Source organism: Haemaphysalis longicornis, unplaced genomic scaffold (assembly GCF_048455015.1).
Source record: "Haemaphysalis longicornis isolate Haplotype H1 unplaced genomic scaffold, Haemaphysalis longicornis Haplotype H1 scaffold_119, whole genome shotgun sequence".
In the NCBI taxonomy this organism is placed as follows: Eukaryota; Metazoa; Arthropoda; class Arachnida; order Ixodida; family Ixodidae; genus Haemaphysalis; species Haemaphysalis longicornis.
The window spans coordinates 48,027-68,760 of record NW_027526224.1 but is presented as its reverse complement, the minus strand read 5'-3'; the positions used below and the strand labels follow the sequence as shown (position 1 = coordinate 68,760).

At 46.0% G+C, this 20,734-nt stretch overlaps 1 protein-coding gene across 1 annotated transcript in view; it reads left to right on the top strand.

Annotated features, from left to right (window-relative positions):
* Positions 1-20,734, top strand: part of LOC144161504 (uncharacterized) — a 32,716-nt gene that overhangs the window by 10,096 nt on the left and 1,886 nt on the right. The window contains exon 2 of the mRNA XM_077692170.1: positions 16,819-17,076. Coding sequence (XP_077548296.1) covers positions 16,819-17,076 — 258 coding nt within the window. The remainder of the gene's footprint in view (positions 1-16,818; positions 17,077-20,734) is intronic.

Below are 20,734 nucleotides of genomic sequence, written 5' to 3'. Positions count from 1 at the left end.
GACATGGCTTGTCTTCACAGGCGCAACAATGGTGTGGAAGATCTGACCCTGTTGATAGTGGGTGGTCCCCTAAGCGGTCATTGACACAACAGCTGGTCCGGCCCACATATACCTTCCCCACAAGAGAGCGTTATAGAGTATACAACCCCAGTAGCGCATCGCACAAACTGTGTAGCATGCTTCTTTAGGCATGCTGTGGCCTTGTTTGATCCTTTGAGGATCTTGGGGTACAAGCTAGCCAACTTGCGAGGGTAAGAAAACACTACTGGCACTCCGTTCCTGTTGGCTACATTTTTCATGTTGTACACCACTCCGTGGACATATGGTAAGACCACTGGGTTTTCGCTTAGTAGTGTCAGTCTTAGAAGTTCCGCTTCAAAAACACCCTTGTTGGGATTCCCGCGTGCGTTAAAGCCCCCGGGTGGTCTAGAGTAATCTGTTGCTCTTCACTACAGCATGTCCCTTAGCCCATAGGTAGCTGGTGCTGTCCGTGGGCTACGGGGTATTTGAAGTTTACAACAATTTGTGTGCTTCAGCTAAAGCCCTTCGGCACCCTACCTTCTGATACCAGGCCTAGACAACTGTACTTTTCTCTTCACCCAATCTTTGCACCTTGTAAGCAATGACTCTTGCCTGAACATAAAGTTAATGCTTGCATAAGGCTCTTTTCAAACACTGTGGCAACATTCTACAAGGGGATCACTGATAAGTGAGCATGTCTTGCCCAAGGCTGCCCCAGGGCAGGCATAACATAAATGTGATTCCCTTTTGGAAGACATAGACGGCGCACAAAATGGGTGTCGCCAGTGGCGTACAACGTTTAATCCAGTGGCCTGGAAAAACAGTTCTACCTATTCTCCATATCCACAGCTCTGTCTCATAATGGCATTCGTGGTGCTTGTTTCTACCAGAAAAGCAGCAGTAGCTGCTGTATTGCTAGGCATGATGACTGTCCGGGGCACCTAATTTTAGCTGTGCTGCATTTGCTTTAAAAACACTTCCATGTGCCAGGGCTGATAAAGTTGCCGCCCTGATGGGCAGATGCAAGGGGCATTGCATTTTGAATAGACTTACCATAACAAATAGTGTTTTATTTTAGTTCATACTGTGCGTGTGGTTCCAGGTGTGTAATATGTAGCATTGTATTCGGGAAGAACTTTGGGGACGCGCAAGCACTGATGATGGTCAGGATTTTTGCCAAGTGGGCTTTTTTTATCTGTTACCAGCCCTTTTTTGTGATAAACATGTACCCTGAAAATGATAACTTAATAAATTTTAGGCATAAAAAACCTTTAACAGTACCAAAACTCCAGTTGAATTTTTTCGCATGCATGCATGCATGCATGTGCAGGAAGATTTAGCTCACATTTTAGAAATCGAACACTGGTCAGTGCTTGGCATTGAAGAGGGTTCCAAATTGGGAGTCAGGACCATTTGGCCACAAATCCTTAGGTGTTTTTACATATTCTCCAATATGTGTTTGGCCCATTGATATTGCAAATTGGTTTTTACACAATTGCACAGAAACAAAATTTAGGATGGCCCTATGAAACTTCTAAAAAGCCAAGTGGGACTTCTTGCAAATGGGGGAAAAAAAGCCTAACAGGTGATATCAATTCCCATCCAAAGTGCTGGACCTAGAAACTTAATGTGGGAGTGCATTCCTATCATGGCCTCAGACCTTAATAAAGCTCCTTTTTCTTAAATTAAATTTCGAAGGCAGCGAAGAGGACTAACATTCTTTTTTCAGAAATTTCTTACTGTCTTGCAGACCCATTGATGTATCAACTGGTGTTTGCTCATGCATGGGGTTTTTGCTTGGTAGTGCCCACAGAGGGGGCTTTGTCCCAAACAGCATCTATTGGGGCAAATATGGACTGGGGGTGAAATTGTTTTTGTTTTCCCCCGGTTCCTCAATGTGCGTTAGACGTGTTGGTACCAGCCACTTGCACCGCTTGCAAATAGACACGTGGCCTCTTGGTCAAAATAGAAGTTAAAGCTGCAGCTGTGCAGCGAATGACGAAGTCAGTGGTGAAACTGGGGAGCGAATCTTGCGTAATGAATAACATGTACCATTTTATGTTCGTACGGCATGACGTGTGCAGTAGATTTACAGGGCTGCAAAAGCAAAGTTCTACTGCGATGAGTCTTTATGCATAAGAGAACAAAAAAAAAAAAAAAAAGCTGGGGTGTCTGCTGAGTTAGGCAAGTGCTGATAAAATGCGTCGGTAAAGTGCCCTGTTATCAGTGTGCTGGGCCATTCCCCGAGCTGAAGCACTTGTTCCGTCACGTGTGGGTACTGTGCGGCCAAGCAGGTAGCGGGAAGCAGCCAAAGACGGCTCGCAGCCGAGGATTATGCATCGGTTAACTCAATATCGAGTGCCGCCTCCCACTCACCGAGGGGCAGTGCAGAATGCTTGACGTGCAAACTGTGACGCGCAGTGCAGCTACGCAATCTGTTGGAGAAAATATCTGAGTGCAGTGGATCATGGGTTCATGCACAATAAGTGTTAGTATTACAAAATCACGAAACAAAGCAGCTGCAGACACCCCTTTTGTAGTATAATGTGCACACATAGCTGAATTTTCTTCACACCTAGCCAAACAGCTGGGATGGCACAGTGGCTGTGTATTTGCGTCTTAGTACACTGTGCTGTGTAAAGCTTGCCAGCAGATTTAAAGGGACACTGAAGCGAATTTGTCAAGCTCCCGTTTTTGCTTGCACTGCGTAGACTGGCTCAAATTAGCACACTTTTCATCGTTTATCCGGTTGAAAAATCGGTAATTATTTTACAAAGCGCGAAACATGGAGGAAGAAAAAAGTTAGGAGACGGCGCCACCGGAGAAACGTGAAGCCTAAGCATAAAAAGTAAAATCGAAGTCGGCCCAGGCGTCACTGCACCACGTGACCCCACCGTGCCGCCGCCGTATGGGCCGCCGCGCACTCTTCAATTTCGTCTGCTCGAAACTGCTCTGCGGCCCGTTGTCGCGAAGCGTGCTATATTATATGTTGGTTTTTTTTCCCACGGCTTTTGTCTTTCGGACGTACGCGGCACTCCTGCCCGCACGCGGGCATGAGATCGCCGCGCAGACAAATGCAGGAAGGACGGGGAAAAGCTACCGCCAACCGAACACGAGAAATGCGCCGGAGTCGGAGACCGCCGCCGCCGCCGGCCCACCCGACCATGGAGGTCACGTGCTGGGCCGACTTCGGCGGCTTGAGAAAGAGAAACGGCTGAGGGTGCGGCGTCAACGGAGCTAGGCTTGCGAACATGGAGGAAGCTTGCGAAGGCTAGCTGCGTGACGTCATGCCGTCTCCTAACTTTTTCTTCCTCCATGGCGCGAAAGAAGGAAAACTACCATGCGCGGTTTGCGGCGGCCGCACCAACTAAGGCTGTGACGTTGGGAGGAGGGAGCACCAAGATTGGACGATGCCCAAGGTTAGCAATCAAACAAGTTTCGGTTTCGGTTCTGTAAAACACAACCGATGGCGTTGTTGGATGGGCATTCTCAATATCTCAGTAATCATCGTACCGCGCTTCTGCCATCTTTTCGGCTGTAAAATGCATAAGATAAGCCTCCCAGGACGGCTTGGAATCGTAGGATTCACTAGCCGAGGCCTACGCAGTGCATGAACGCCCTCCGCGTCCCCGCAGACGCTCAAATGCCATGCGCTTTTCCCCTATATTTGGAGCTTGCCTCACTCATGCCTGTATCGTAAAAAGCGTGTTCACACCAGGCCAAAGGTCTGTTGATTCTGGCCTGTGCCCACTGCCCGCAAGGAGTCGGTGCTTATGGAAACAGCACGCCAACGAGAACTCGCTAGCGCTCCAGTGCCAGCCTGCGCGCGATCTGTGAACTACAGGCTTTCCCGCTCAATTTAATCCAATCGCCATACAATTTAATACAAGCGCCAGCCAGTTTAATCCAAGTGCCATCTAATTTAATCCAAGTGCCATCTAATTTAATCCAAACCCATCCAATTTAATCCAAGTGCCAACCAATTTAATCCAGCTGTCAGAAGGTTGTTATTGTGCAGAATTAGGCGCAGCTTTGGTGCGCGTGGTGCGGTGAAAACGTAATGTTCCTTGATGCCTTATGTGCAAAATGTCGTATGCGCGCAGCTTAATGGACACTTAGTAACACCCGCAGACCAGGGCCCGTTTGCCCGCACGCATAAGTTCTTGATTAAGTTCCCCCTTACGAATAAGACGCCAATAAGTCGACGTCGGCCACGGCAAATAAGCCGGTTGCCAGAAAACCCGACAGAAACGCTACCGACGCTACCTTAACCAAGCGTTTGTATCAGTTTCGGGCAAAGGACTTATTACATAGACAGCGCTAAAGTCGTAATTGAGAACTCATTCCCACACTTATCGCGTTCGGGCAAACGGGCCCAGGAGAGTGGTCTCGTTTGATACGTTGGTGGCGTGCGGTGATCGTCTGCGAGATCGTCAGAAGTATCGTGTGCTCGCGTATTGTTACCCCAGCAGATTTGCCAGCGTATTTTTACGCGAGCAGACGACACTTCTGTCGCCAATATGCGATATTTCTGCATCTCGCAGACGGTGTTATAATTCGGAAATATTATTTAACGTTGCAGAAAAGCATTTGAAAATCAGAATGCAAAGGGCGTTCAAGTAACGTGTATTTAACAAGGGAGCTTCTGAAGGCATTGTTACGCGAAGATCAGACAATACTTCTGGCGTGTGTTATCGACGACGCTCTCGCAGACGATCAGCTCACAGCAACGGTCTGCGCGCATGATATTTTTCAAGTAAGGCATCAAGGAACACGAAGTTTTCATCACGCGACGCGCATCCAAGCCCGCAAAGTTGCGCCTAATTCCGCACAAAACAGCCCCTAGCAACTTTCTGACAACTGGATTAAATTGGTTGGCACTTGGATTAAATTCGCTGGCATCTGGATTAAATTAGATAGCGTTTGGATTAAATTAGATGGCACTTCGATTAAATTGGCTGGCGCTTGGATTAAATTGTATGGCGATTGGATTAAATTGAGCAGGAAAACCTGTAGTACGTGGAGCAATGAACGTTGCGGCCCAAAAAAAGGTGAACTCATATAGAAAACATCGGCGGAAAACGAAAAAGTTAACTTATAAGAAAAAAAAGCACGTACCCGTGGGTATTCGAACTTGTGACTTGCAAAACACTTGCGCTGACATACCTAGCGCTTCAAACAACTCGGCCACGGGCGAGCGCTGCCGACCTTGGAAATATAAGGTATATAATGTATAACCAGTTTACACTTTTATTTAGTTTTAGCATTCCAAGCAGCTTAGGTGACTATTTGTTGTTTTTGCGCTCGTGCAGTAAGCATCCCCCAAGTTTCCACAATATCTCACGTCTAGCAATTGCATTTCTTAGACGGAAAAGCGTTCGCAGATGCGTAGTGCTGCTGGCCGCTGTGCTTGTTCGCCCAGCGCAAAAAAGTGCTTCCCGCACCGTAGTTTTACGCTGTACGGTAAAAATATCAGTTGATTTTATTTCCTTATTACCTATATTGACTTCGCTGACTCTTCTCCCGCCTTCAAGAGGCCTTATATTTTCCTACTGGCGTACCGGTCAGCGAAGCGTCGCATGTGCGCTTGTGTGACGCGACCTTGACTTGGAGCTAGATACATTGTACAAACTAACCAAGTAAAGAAAGGCACATTCTTTCATTCACAAACGTGTCCTGGCTTCGTTTCAACTGAGCGAACGAATTGCGACGACCCGTCGGCGGCCGGCGGACGAAACGCTGGGCCGACTGACTGTCTGAAGGCCGGGGAGCTTGGCTCCTCCCGACGTCACACGAAAACGCCACAGAAAATGGGCGAGCGTAAAGAGAGGAGGACAGGATTTTCGAATTAATTTTTCTACTAAATAAAATCACGTAAACGCGCCCAGAGTGGCCGAAACATGGCCTGGGAACTCCGGACTGCAATTTGCGCTAGTAATCCCGCAATGTTTACATATCACTTCAGTGTCCCTTTAAGTGCATTTGGAGCATCAGGAAGACTGTTGTGGAGGAAAATAGAATTGTACCCAAATAATATTGATAACCTGAAATATACCTTGTGTAGGCAAATGTTAATACTATAGGATGTCACGTCGATGTGTGTGACAGCGTGATGGCACGGGGGAGGGTGAATGCATTGTGAGTTATGACCATTGTCAGTTGTGGTCGTCGGCTAGGTCCGGACCGATAAGTGCAAACAAAGAACGGAAAGTCAGGATGAAGTCATTAGCAGTTGCAAAAAAAAAAAAAAAAAAAAAAACGGAGCCATTGCTCTGTCCCATTGCTTGGTGTACAAAGTTGCTGAGTCTTAGAAGGCACTTTGCCGAGGTGTCGTTGACCGGTGCCTTTGTGTGTCATGGGCGTGCCCAACAATTTCAAATGTTTTTGCATGCGCTCATTGCCAGTAGAGTCGCATCTTCAGTCCTCACTTGTACTAAAAAAACACTGTAAAACATCACGTCTTTGCTGTTCGTACCCATTTTCAGTTGTGCCTTGCGCATTCGGCGTATTACTGTAATACGTTTGCAAGTGTGCCATTGCGTGTGCATTGTATCCACTGCCACAGCTTCTTGGCACCTACTACATCTTTTCCCTGCACCTCTCCTTATCTAGTCACAACTGCTCCTCCTTTCTCTACACTTGTCTATGCTTTTAGCCTGTGCACTATAAACTTGCTGTCATTGAGGTAGGGATAGCCAGAGGCATGACAATGTAGTGACCCCCAGCTATACAGGGTGTTACAATGGTAACTGGAACACTTTTTTCTGAGCGAACTGCTGCTCGGTTCACGCTCAAACCTCACACGAAGGTTTTGTTTGACACCGGGAACAATGACAGTACTTACGTGTTTATTCTGAAAATAAAAACAATTTTCGGCTTTGGAAAAATGGTGGCCGATTTGGAAGTGCGAGCCAGTGCAAGCTGATCTTGGAACGGCGGCGCCAACTGGGGTATGCAGAGAAAAACGGACGATAAAGATTCATGGTAGGGAGGAGCCAAATGAGGCAGCGGGCGATCAGAAAATCAGCGTTACTTCAAAGAGCTCTGCAGAAAATGTGAAAGCAGGTGAGGAAACAAATTATTGGTGACGATGAACTGTGGGAATATTTTATTGTGATTGTTAGCAGCTGTTAGGCAACCACTTGTGATCATCATAAACTATAGGGACGAAAGATATTTTCTGATCTTCCGCTACCTCATTTGGCTCCTTCCTACCGTGAATCCCCGTTGTTCGTTTTGCTCTGCATACCCAAGGTGGCGCCGCCGTTCCAAGGTCAGCTTGCACTGGCTCGCACATCCAAATCGGCCGCCACTTTCCCTAAGGCGAGAATTGTTTTTATTTGTCTTCAGAATAAACAGGTAAGTACCGTCGTTGTTCCCGGTGTCAAACAAAATAGACCGCAAAATGCGACCTTTGTGTGAAGTTTGAGTGCGAAACGAGCAGCAGTTCGCTCAGGAAAAATTTTAAAGGGTTCCAATTATCATCGCACCACCCTGTATAGGGAATGGGCTGAAGTGCAACCAGGGGGAAAAAATAAGGAGAGCAATCCACCATTAAGGTGGTGGTAGGTTTTCTAAACGCGGAATGTACAGGGCACTAGTTATGTGGAATTCTTTAATGGTTCTTTTCACGGATGTTTTGTTTATAGTCTCATTTGCTTCGATTGTGCTAAAAATGCAGCGCTGCACTGAGACTTCGGTAGAAATGGCTATTCAATCCGCCAATATTTCTTCTAGTGTTGATATTGACATGCAGGTCTTGCCCAACTGTCTTTGTTAGTCACCGTGCAAGGCTACATGAAGGCTTGCTCTTTTGGAAGGTCTTTGTTTCCCTTTCATCTAAAAGCACTTCAATACCTGGCTCTCGTCACTTTCAAGAGAGAGCTCTGTTTATCTACAGTGACAACAGGTGCATTGTTTGAGCCTTCTTGTTGAAACAACAGAAAGAGCTTCTCTTGGTTTTACACCATATCCTAACAGGCCATTATCGGTGAACCTGCCGTGTATCTGAATGCATTTTCTATTGTACCTTTGTGGATATTGTGGACTGTGGACATTGACTGCAACGTTTTTGCTTTGAACAATTGTGTTTTTTATTAAGCAGTCTATTGGATTGAACTGGAGTTTGAACATAACAAGTTTCTTTGATTAGCATTGTAGCATGCAGTACTGATGCCAGTGCTGCATGCTGCCTCATTAAGCATTCTTAAGGGTGCAGTGTCACTGGGATCGGGCACAGCATACACGATGAACTGCTCGGGTTGGGAACACGGGTGTGCATGGTCAGGTGTGAAGTATGCTCTTCAAGATTAAGAACCCGAGTTGCAAAAGGAGACATCCATTTTCGACAAATATTGCTTCACCGACTGCGAACAACTGATAAAACATTTCACGCCCAAGCAAACTACCCTCAGGAGTGACATTCGTACACACTTTGCAATTTGTTGGGTGGTTGCAATTTGTTGGGTGGTTGCATATGCACGATTGCAACAAGACAGAACATGCCTTGAAATGCATTTGTTTACACATGTGGTTGAATGGGTGTGTTTCTGCGCGACTCACTTTCTTGTCTATGTAGGCGGCTTTTCGATGGGAAAGGCAGTCTGCATAGTAGTGCAGTCTCATTAGAATCGGCCGTTACGGGTTTTTGATGTTTGAACTGATGGCAGTTTTTTTTTTTTTTTGTTGTATTCAAATATCGATCTGGCGAGCACATTTAGACTAGACAGTACTGTGCAATCCTTTCACTATGCCTTGTGGTGCCAATACTTATATAACAGGAGAGAAGCCTCAAAGAAATCTGATCACAGTGATGGCAAGCGTGATTGAACTCTGGGATGACTGACTGACTCCCTTAGTGAACGAAAAAAAATGTGATTGTCTGCCTCAGCTAAGCCTCATGGTTTAGCCATGGGACTGGTGAGAAGGGAGAAAACTGGGACCGTCTTTATCTGTGAGGCGACGCTCATGTGATGACCGCGGGATTAAAATCTGGCCACAATTGTCACCTGCATTGCCACTTTCAAATTGATGTATCTGCACCAGCCTTGGCAAGCTTTGAACATGTAATAAATCCCTGTGTATCTGGGTAAATTGGATAAATTCCTGGGAAATAGAGCAATGTGCACAATTCGGTCTAGCTACTAGGATGGGGTGTGAGAGTGAAAAGTTAACCGACCTAGCCTGGCAAGGAAGGGGCTTGTCAAACCGGACGCTGGAACATGTGGCTCACCGTGCAAATAAGAGCACACTGCAGTTTAGAGATATCACCAGCAAATGAGCGGCCAGGGTTGTATCCAGAAATTTTTCAATTTTTTGTAAGGGGGGAGTGTGTTTGTGGGGGGAAAAAGAAGGAAAGGAAAGGAAGGATATGGGCTACGGGAAGGAGGAGTTTTGCCAAAAGCAACACTAGCACTCACTTACGCGCTGCCTGAAAAAATTTCGCCTCCCTGGCTGGGATTCTGAGAGCTCTTGTATTAGAACTTTTGCAATAGGTTCTCCAAGCTGTACTGATTTCAAAGCGCACGCATCATCGTGAGAGCACGAAATATCAGTAAACATAAGCAGAAACATTACACTGACCGTTGCTGCACGTAGATTTGAGTGTGGCCACTACTACCTATGTATCCAACTACTACTACTTCGTACTGCATCCGACGTCACCTCTGGCGACGCCGTCATCTGCGATGAGATGATATTGAATACAAGGGCATTTCATTCCTCTGAATGCCTTTTGGTTGTCATGCCTTGCGTAGCTCCATCAGTAGTGGTACTGGTCTCCCCACGTAACAAACACAGGTTCGATTCCCACCAGGGCTGTTAAGTTTGCTTTCTTTTTTTTGATAATTGGACAGACTGAAATATTACGCCTACTTGGGCCAAGAGAGACTGTCTTCTTCAGAACAGGCAGCTCCTTGTGGTAGGGGTAAATATACAGCACCAGTAACATTGTTTTACACAATTAAGTGCTGTCGTTGACAAGAATCTGTAGAACTGGTCCAAGTTAAGAAACACAAAAAGACAAAAAGCATGCATTGCAAAATCCGTACAGATACCGGGAACATGCAGGTCGTACTCGTGGGGCAATATGAATTTTGGATTATAGACTGGTGATCAGTGGTGCCCCTTGTATACGTATGTTTGCACTTTCCAAAAGTGTCACCGTTTCTTGTTGCATCTGTGTGCATCGAGATCTTTTCTTGCTTGTGGCAGCAGCGTTCGTAATCAATCTGAAGCTAAGGAACACGCCTACTGGCATGTAACGTGAAGCAGTTAAAAAAGGCATGTTACACAAGATGGCAAGCCAGTGTGAATGTCATATATTTCCACGGCATGGCAGCAAAATCACAGGCCACTTTGTCTGCGCACTTTCAGCTGCTGCGCTGGTCATGAATTTCGTTGCGTGAAAACTGGCATCGGTGTACGGCTGCGTCCATTCCATGTTCTGTGCATACTACAGAGGTGGGGAAGCTTCCCTTTATATAACAGAACATTGTGCCACAAACAATGAGGCTTCTTTAGGCCCTCGCACTCTGTGAGGGGCCACCAGCCGTTAAGAACCGTGAGCCGGCTCTGCATCATGTAGCTACTGGGACGGAGGTACCGGTTCCACGAGAGGTTGCACACGTGTCCGGACATCCTTTTATGGTTTTTGTTTTTATGTTCCCCGGAACACTCTTACTTAGTTGGATAAAAGTAGTTTTGAGTGAGGGTTGCTGTCTACTGGTTATTCTTAGTGATATTCTTGGTTTAGTGAGTGTGAAATGCGGTCATGCGTACTCCAACTAGCGAAGATGTTCACAGAGCACACATTTGTTGGCTCCAGGTTAAGGTATATATTCTTCATGGCTAGACATTAAACGACATGTAGCTAAGTTAAATGAAAATTTATATTTCAATCAGCTGATGGTCCTGTTTAATATATAGGGACCGGACGACTGTTGTATGGTAACACCTTTGCTTCAGCGAACAATGCCGCCCGTGGCAAACCGCTCATCAGTGGAATGCCGGTGGCGGTCAGCATGATGTACTTTCCATCGTTCGTCGGTGCGGTTTGAAAAGTCCAAATACCCAAAAGAACTTTTTCAGATCGTCGAATCTTGAGAGGGAATACAGCATTTGCAAGGCACACCATGTAAACATTTAACGCACAAATTTAGAAAGTGAAAACCACAGACAACGTCCAATGTGCCACTCTACAGTATTGAGATGGAAGTGCAAGTTTATTCCTTCCTGCAAGCCTTGTAATATACAAAGCAAATTTTTCCTACCACATGGTTCTTGGCGTGCAGTTAGGTGCATTGGGGAACATCTTGCACCCTAAATGGTCCGTCCAAAGCCTACATGAACGACTGACCGAAGCACACTGCTGTGCTGCCATTGCCAGTTGCAGTACATCCAGCAAAACTGAATTTATGATACAAATAATGTAATATGTGGACACAGTGTCTACATCTTCAGTGTGGATTGCTCAGGAATCCATGAAACACTAAAGCCAACAGTAATCACGTGTTAGGTTTTGATCATTTTTTCGCACGTACAGGAAGGGCAGTGATGCACGTTGTAATCATTGCAAGTGGGAGCACATGTAACTGCATGATCCAGGTGGCAAATACTTTATGCCTGTACTAACAAGAAATGTTCAGAATTCATTTTAAAGAATGCAGAACAGTATTAAACTCACGTGGGGTACTGGTAGACTGACCTTATATATTTTTTATTCCCCACAATTAACACCAGATGAAAGGATGCTGTTCGTACAACTAATGATGCTCACAGCCTGGGACAGCTTACCACACACATGGTAGGGAGCAATCGGGAGTCCTCACCCTTTACTGCTAAAGCTGTCGTGAAAGGAGCAATGAATTACGTTTTCAAAGAGCTAGAAAGACAGAGCAGTGTGCGGTGCAGGTAATCAGCGCACTGCAGCTTGGCTTCTTATGTGCTTAAAACATGCGTCATGCACATAATGTGTCCCGCGACTCGCATACCACCAACAATAGTCAAAGTTGGCTCAGCATGGTAAATAGCACCATTATAATAGTTTATTTCACCGTATAACATGCGCATAGCTGCCAGGTCTCCCGAATTATCCGGGAGACTCCCGAATTTTGATGGTTTTGTACGATTGTACGAGCAAAAAAAAAATCTTCTGCAAATCTACCCGTGTTTTGCTAAATCTGTTTCCAAGTATGGACACACTGCGCCGGGGCTACCTGACATTGCAGTGCAATCCTACACTACTTAACATCGTTATCAGCGAAGAGATTAAAAACGTAGTCGGCCGTGCACAGAAGTTGAACCGGTCAGTACCGCAGCAGCGCTGAATGCGAGAGGCAGCTCATCAGAGCGGAAAAAAATCGCACCCTGTTCCGGCAATCCATGTCTGGTAACCCTTGGTCACGTTCTTTTGGCGAAGTGTCGCAGAGGCGAACATTGTTAGCCTCGACAGTAATTCATAGGACTTCCTGAAAAGGGCGGTGTCAGCCATGTTGAAGATTTAGCAAGTGACCAGTGGTGTAGGTTGTTAGTAGATTGGACGACACAGTTCGGCACCTGCTCTGTTGTAACTAAGTTAAAAAGGCATGTAATTTTGATGGAGGCGAAAAGCAAGAACGCCCATGTGTACGAGATTTCGGCGCACGTTAAATATCCCCTGCAGATGGTCAAAATTAATCTGGAGCCCTCCACTACAGCGCACCTCATCGCCTACGTTGCGTCGGTGTGTTAAACCCTACAATCAATCAATCAATTAAAAATGCATGTAAAATATTCCATTGTGTGACTTCTAACACCCCCCCCCCCCCCCCCCCCTTCCTCGTCAGATCTCCCTAATGCCATCCCAGCGAACCTGGCAGGTATGCATGCGTATGAGGTCGATGGAGCAGTGGCTGTTCATTCTAATCAGTCTTGGGCAGTAACTAGTTACTTTTTTCAGTAACTTGTAACTGTTACTAGTCACTTTTAAGTTAGAGGAACTTGTAACTGCAACTGTGTTACTTTTTCACACAGTAACTAATTAGAAATACCGTTACAATTACTTCTTTTTTATATAAAAAAATTATCCAGCAGCAACGCTTGTTAAAGGCCGACGTACCATTCAGGATTTGCACTTTTTCAAACTTCCTTCTTTGCATATTCTTTGCCCTTTTCACTTTTCCACAACACAGCTTCCCTCGCAGTGTAGGAGAGGAGGTTGCTAGGAGGATTATCTTCTTTGTAGAAGACCGAGGTTGGAGGTCGGTCTTTAAGGTGATTTCTTAAAAAATTTTCCTTCGCCTTGAGCTGAGTGGAAGCGAGAAAGAAAGAAACTGGCATTTAGACCTCCGCCGAGGAGGAAGCTCGCCGGCCCTTCTAATGAAAGACCACTGCACAGGGACACACTGAGAACGGGGAATGGCACCAAGGGTGCATCAACAAAAAACTAAGAAAACGAGGCTTGAGTGTGCCCATTTTAAGTTTCCTCCGTCTAGGATTTTACCATGTGCAGTATTGACCAGCCACATACCTTCGTATGTTTCTATTTACTTTTTCGTAGTAACTGTAACCGTAACAAGTTACTTTTGAAGCTTTTGTAACTGTAACAGTTACTTTTTGGGCTTAGGTAACTGTAACTGTAGCACTGTTACTGTTTACCAGTAACATGCCCATGACTGATTCTAATGTCTGTTAAAAAAGTGGCGGAAAATACCCAGATATCAGAGTAAGTTGGCTGTCTGGACGCATAATATGAAGTCGTGGTTTTGTTCTCCACTCTAGGAGCGTGTTGTCTCCTTTCTAAACATTTCAAACATTTTTTTTTCTACTCAAAAAAAAAAAAAAGGACAAACTACTTATACTATGCCCTCCTGAGCATTCGTGGTTGCCGGCTTTCCTTTCTATATACAATGTGTGTCTGCGCAACATCGTATGTTAAGCTCACTTTTAAGCTGTCGGTGTGATGCCCAGTGCTTGTTCTAGCATGAAATGCAAGCAGCCATGTGTCTGCGTGCACTTTTTGCTAAAGGCCGCCGCCAGCTTGCTAGATAATCGGCTGATTTTCCACGGTGATTCTCGCTGCCAAATATGGTTAAATTCAATAGTAGGCGGTCTTGTTAGCGATAAGCCCTCACTAGAACACAACCGTTCTTTGAATCGACCCAGTTACTTTCTGGTTCATTTGCCTCTGCAGGAACCGCGAAACCAGTGAGTCGTGTTGTGGGGTTCTGGTAACAGCACTTATTGGGCTAGGAAACAACCTTTTGGTAGGTTCATCATGCGCTGCTACTAACGCCTTTCACTGAGGCTCCCCCTTTTCATGCTTCTCGGGGGCGTCTCGTCTCGCAGTAAAGCGGGCCCAACGGAACTCCTTTGACCATGTGTGAGCCGTGCCAGCCCTGCTTGGAGTGCTGGCTGCCACGCTCTTGTCTCTGGTGCCTGGGCATCTTGAAGCGGCCGGCCGCCCCGGTGGCGCGCCCGTTTTACTCGCACGTAAGAAGCTGGGACCTTCGTCAGGGGGACGCCCTCCTTGGCAGCCACCTTCAAGGGCCATGAAGACAGAATACAAGTTTGGCTCATTTTAAACAGGCCTGCTTTGTCCCGATAATAATGATAAAAACTTTATAGCAGACTTCAATAAGGGAGGTATTAGGGAAAACAGATTCAGTAGTGGCGACGTTCCGGCCACTTTGCGGTGATTTCGCTATGACATCACAGCATCTTGTTTGTGCGGTTGGCGGCTGCTAACCTAAGTTGCTACCAAGAGCATTACTGGGCTATTGTTGCGGGGCCTCTAGTTACATTTTACTGTATCACTATGAATGCTGACGTGCGGTTAACATGCAGAAAACTCTTCTAGTGCTGGTCCATATTGCGTCACTCGTGCCCTTAACAGAACACTGTAGTGCAGTATTTCAGTTTATTCATATTTCTTGCATTTTCTCAGTTAAAAAAGCATCTTTTGTGGCTGGGATGGAGCTTAGTGAGTTACCAAAGGCTAGTTCCTTCAGACTGGACAAAGTTGTATTTTGTCTTCATGGCCCCTTAACAAGCATGTCAGGTTATCATGTTTGTGCATGTGTAACGCGCCCTTAGGACAGTGGGTACACTCCAAGGATGGGCGGACAATCAGTTCTCTATAGCAAATCGAATTCTAGTCAGTGAAAATGATGAGTGTATATTCAAAACTATAGATTCGCAGTTTTGAGCATTGCTTTACCGCTTCGTGAGTGGCAGTTTCTGAATAGTTTTAAAATATTCGATGCGAGGCGATAGAAAAATGGTCTTGTACAATTATCTTTTATTGATTGATAATGGTTTCCTTTTTATATTGGGGTAATGATGTGTGTCATCACACCAAAGAAGGTAGCAAGCTCAATTTAGATTTTGCCCATTTCAGGTTGTAGCTGTACTACGTTATATGTATTCCCATATTTGCTTTTCCTTTACCAGCATTCCAATTTTCTTTTTAGTTACCTTTGCAACCTGCAGGGATTCTCTCCTGTGAACTCTCGTGTTGCCCCGTCCAAGGATTCAAACTGATGGGTTGCACCGGCTGCCAGTGCCACCTATCAGCGACATCAGAAATTGACTGATTGTAGAAGGGGTGTGGCGGTTGATAGGCACGCTACACAAGGACAATGGTGATACCGCACGGGACAGTGGCCAACCAGCAAGGCCCAGCCGCCACCAGCATCGAGGGATCACCACATCGAGCGAATGGCCGTTCGTCCTGCCACGCCATGAGATGGCCATCTGCCGCTCGTGTGCCCTTTGCTCTAGTTTTCGTTCGAGTGCCCCACTTTATGTTCTTTTCCCGATGCCTAAGTGAAGCCTGTGTTCCTATCGCAACACTCTGTGGAGTGACGTTTTGGCAGGGCAGTTGCCTGAACCCCCTCGGTAGGCAGGACTGCCTGCAAGCTTTGTAGTTAACTTCTCTGTATTGCCTTTAAAGGGTGCATGAAGACAAAATACAAGTTTGTCTTAAATTGCTTGTCCAGCAGCAAGCGATGCTTTATTCACAAAGAAATTCGACAATTGCATGCAAAATTTTGATTCTCCCGCTAAATCGGGTGCTTCCTGACGTAAGCGATCATGTGTCTTCAGGCAGGCACTTGAAATGATTGTTAGTATGGTGACTAGGGCTGCAGTGAATGGCCAAACATGTTTTGTTGCCTCATTTACCGTTCGTTTTCCCAGATGCAGGGGTGGAACAGCTGCACCATTTTCTCCATTGAGCGCCAAACTTGTTTACCTGCGCCATACTGCGCCGAACACCAGCTGTTGCGCCAAACTTGGTTATCAACACCGTCCTGCGCCGCAGCGCCTGAATTGAGCCGCGAGATACGACGGCCATGATGCCCAGCGCCCGAAAACTTGGCCTAAACATCGCGTTTTCTGTTTCATCAAGGGGTTTATGGTTTCGGTTTTATCAAGGCTATGGGCGGCTATGGAAGTTGGCCTTGGCTTAGCCGTAAGGCCGCAGGCACTGCCCGCCTTCTCTGCCTTCTCTTTGCACTTCTGTGGGTTGCATTTGCACGGTTTTGTTTGCCAGTGTCGGCCACACTCCAACTCCAGGCAGTGACATCATCATTTTTGGCGTGTTCTCATAGAGTCGTCTTATATTTCAACTAAATTGGTTAGCTTATTGGTATGTTCACGATGAAACAGTGCAGAATGCAACGAGACGCCGTGAACCTGGGTAAAAGTATCTCTTGGGCCGCACAGTTTGTTGTGGAGAAGCGGCTCTTCAGCTGTCAAAAACGTTTCCCCTTGGACAAGGTGCTCAGCCCCTGCTCCTCCCCCCTCCTGCGGCCGCAGGCTGCCCCGTCGGTGGTGCCGGTGGATCCTCCGCCACCATACACGCCCACGGCCCCCTGCCACACGGGGCAGCCACTGGAGCACCCGTCCCGGCTGTACCCGGCCCCAGGGCAGCCGTACCCGGCCCCTCCGCCTCCTGGACCCTACCCAGCAGCTGTCTACCCGCAGCAGCCAGCAGTGGGGCCCCCCACCGTGTACCACGTGCCGGACGCCTTCGATGCTGGTGCCCGCTTCACGCACAGCAGGCCCACCATCCCGGTCAGTCAACGGGGTTACGGAAAACTTGGCCAGCTAAAGCTCAGTGATTTGTGCCTCAACGCAGATTTCCCTTTAACCCCTCTTTGTTGGCAGACAAAAAGCAGCTACACCGACAGAACAAATGTGGAAACAAAACAAGGGGCCAAGTTTCGAATGGCACAATCTAAAGGGATGTCTTCTCCTTACCTGTCTCGCAGAAGTGTTGCTGGTGTGTGTGTGCAACAGTGTTGTCACCAGGTTTATGGATATGTATTTTGTACGCAGCATGTGCAGTCTATTTTCTTTTTCTTTTTTTTCCAGCTTGTGGGTACAAGCTACTAGTTGGTATTCCATGAAGACTTTAAGCGTGAAAATATTTGGACGAAGGATGTGAAGAACAGGGACATGCGCTTGGTACCCATTTTCTGAGGGCCACACATTGATGTCCGTGTCAGTATCTTGTGCAACACTTGAGCCAACATGGGAATGATGCAGGAGTGTGGAGTTGAATAGATTGAGCATATAATCATCGTCCGTCTATCTATGCCCACTGCAGGGCAAGGGCCTCTCCCATGGATCTCCATTTATCTGGGTCCTGTGCTAACTGCGACCAATTTATCCCCGCAAACTTATATGGTTTATATTGTCAAATATTGTCTGGAGCGTTATACCCAGAGCATCTATTAGGCTGTATTGTAGACCAAGCATGTGTAAGTAGTGAAATTTTAGCTGAGGTCAAATCGGAATCATAGGGGTAAGTGCATAGCAGCAAAAAATATAGCAGTATTATTGTTACTTTTAATTAGGGCCAGTCATCAAAGCATTCAAACAGGAGGCTGTCGTTCAATGATGAATGGGGATTGATCGGATCTGTTAGCAGCAAAAAATATAGCAGTATTATTGTTACTTTGAATTAGGGCCAGGCATCAAAGCATTCAAACCGGAGGCTGTCGTTCAATGATGAATGGGGATTGATCGGATCTGTTGATTCACAGACATTTAAGAGAGGAACAGAGGTGCACCTTCTTGAGTAATTGGAATGCTCGGTGAGTAGGGCCCCACAGTCTCGAGCTCCTCACCCACACTCGGAACCATGTTGTGCTTTGCAACACTGTGGGTTGGACCCATCCATGCCCTAGGCTGTGTGTGGTTTTGCCGTGCTTGGGGGAAAGGGAAACCCTGGTGGCCGTTTGAAATCCGGGGTTGTTTTGGACCTTCACAGCCCCCCCCCCCCCCCCCCCCCCCCCCTTCTTAGCTTCTCAGAGGTGGTACCTCTAGTCTGACTGACCTGGTGGAAACCAACCTATTGCCTTTTCCTGTCCTCTCACTCAATATTTTCCTCTCTCTCAATATTTTCACTTTTAGCCTTGCCCTGCCATCTCTCTCATCCTATTTTTTATGCATTTCCAGGTGGCAAGGGTTAACTCTGTGCAAATATGTCTGGCTTGAATCGAAGTGTAGGGTTATAGTTACAGGATACAGTTAAAAATTTTGTCCCCTACTCTTGAGGTTGAAATACCTCCTGACAGCATTGCAAGGGTGCATAGGCGGGGCAATTACTACATTGGAATGGAATGCCAACCCATAATTGTCCGATTCTCGTCTTCAAAAGTTAAAAACCAAGTTTTTTCTAACAAAGCGAACTTAAAGGTACGGGTATATTGGTTAGTGAGGATTTTTGCAAACCTGCGTGCAATTCACGGAAAAAGCTTCTTGACTACACTAAAGTGAGTGGTCAGCAATACACACTCCAGTATAGCAAGCTGTATGTCAACAAAAAATGCTTCATTTAGTGTTCAAAATCTGATAAAGTGTATAATATTAACCAGCTAGGTCGCTAAGCCGTCTGTTTCCTCCGGGCCAAGTGCTTTCGGGACGACTGTTACGTCAACTGTCTAGCAATTAGATTGTAATAATGCTGGTATACTGCTAACACAGTGTTGTATCTGTTTACCAACATCCATAGCATTTTGAAAAAGCATGCCGGTCTTTCTTCATAATTGATGATTGCGCTGCAAACATCGATTCTTATTGAGACTCATGGAGATTCATAAGCAAAATAAAAGATCGTGAAATTTTCCAAACCACACAAGAGTATAGATTTTGCAGATCCGAACGCGAGTCTTAATCGCTGTATCTGGACAATTGCATTCTCATGCCGTTACCATTAGATGTCCCTCGAGTTTGTTTGTGCATGCGTTCATTTCAGCCACAAAGAAATGGTTTTATGTGCCTACTATGGCCCACCAAATTACTCATCCTTGTTTTGCGATACACTGTATGACGCAATCGAATATATGCCAGGTTGATAACGGGGGGGACCCAGGTTTTATTCTGACCACAGGAAGCGTTTTTTTTTCTTTCTTGAGGCTTGCAAACCACCACACCTGCCAGTGAAGTCCTTGCCTCCTTGCCACTTTCCCTCACTTCATGGCCCAGCATTTTCCCCCTCTCCACTTGATGGCAGGCACGGATAGAACTCAAGCTTAAACAGCGCTGCTGTTAAAAACTGCTTTATGAAACCAAGGAGGATCTCCTTGAAGGTCTGAAAGGCCAAGGCATCACAGTGGTGCCCCAGATAACTATGCGTCATGCATGCGAGCAATCCTAACAGGGCATTTTTTTCCAGCTTTTATGTGCCCAAAGCTTCCAAAATCTGTCCATGCTGCATTCTTATCCTATACAGTGTATTTGGCCTGTATTTGGCCTGTGAAGGTGCTTCAGATGCCATGGTACCCTGTACTGTCGTGGCTGACCTGCCGGTGCCCACCAAATCGCACTTCGTCCTAGCTCCTTGTATTGCTCCTTGAAAAATGCCTTCCAAGCGTTGCATATGTGTTTACTAGTGAAGCCGACATAGGGATACGAGGGGCTTTATGTAAGTATTTAATGTGAGGTCCTAGGGCAAGCAATGGCAGCCCTATCACGTGGAAAAAGGATTTGCAACACGTCACTCAAAACCAGCATAAGGTAATAGGAAAGCCTGCACTTCATTGTTTTAGATGGGGACAAGTTTTTAATACCGCTATTCATTTCGTGTACAGGTGAAAGTATGTTGCTGTGCGGCTCACTGTCATGGTTGCCAGTACGTATTTGCTTTGGCCGCATAGTTAACGCTGGCAGATTTAAAAAATTAAATCTGCTATTAAAGCAGAACAGTTTCGGTTCGCTGTGTTTTAAGTGATGCCCTTTCATTTGGGATAGAGCATATACCCCACAAAATCGGTTGGCTGTCCCTTTAACAATAACTTATTGCAAGTTTGTAAACAGTTTGTAGGGGTCCAGCGTGCTTGCTGTCCATTGAAATTCGACTTTTATTTAAAAAAAAAAGCTTTTAAACAGTTTAAACGAACTCCAAGCAGTCCTTTTCCTAAATGTAAGTTAACACACTTGACATTGTGGACTTTAGCATGAAGGATGAGTTTAACTCTGGGCAGTGTTTTTCTAATTTAACCCTTTGAGGGTCGAATTTTTTCGTCAAATGCGACCCCCCAGGGTCGATTTTTTTTATTGCCAATTGAAATTCTTCGGATGAATCTATTTAGAGAAAAAATTATCGTAATTTTTTTACGGTTATCGTAAAGTAACAAAAAAATCGTTTGTGCTGTTACATACATGTGGTTTATTCACGAGTAACACAAGAAAAATTCTAAATAAAAACGAGAGAGTAACAAGCCGG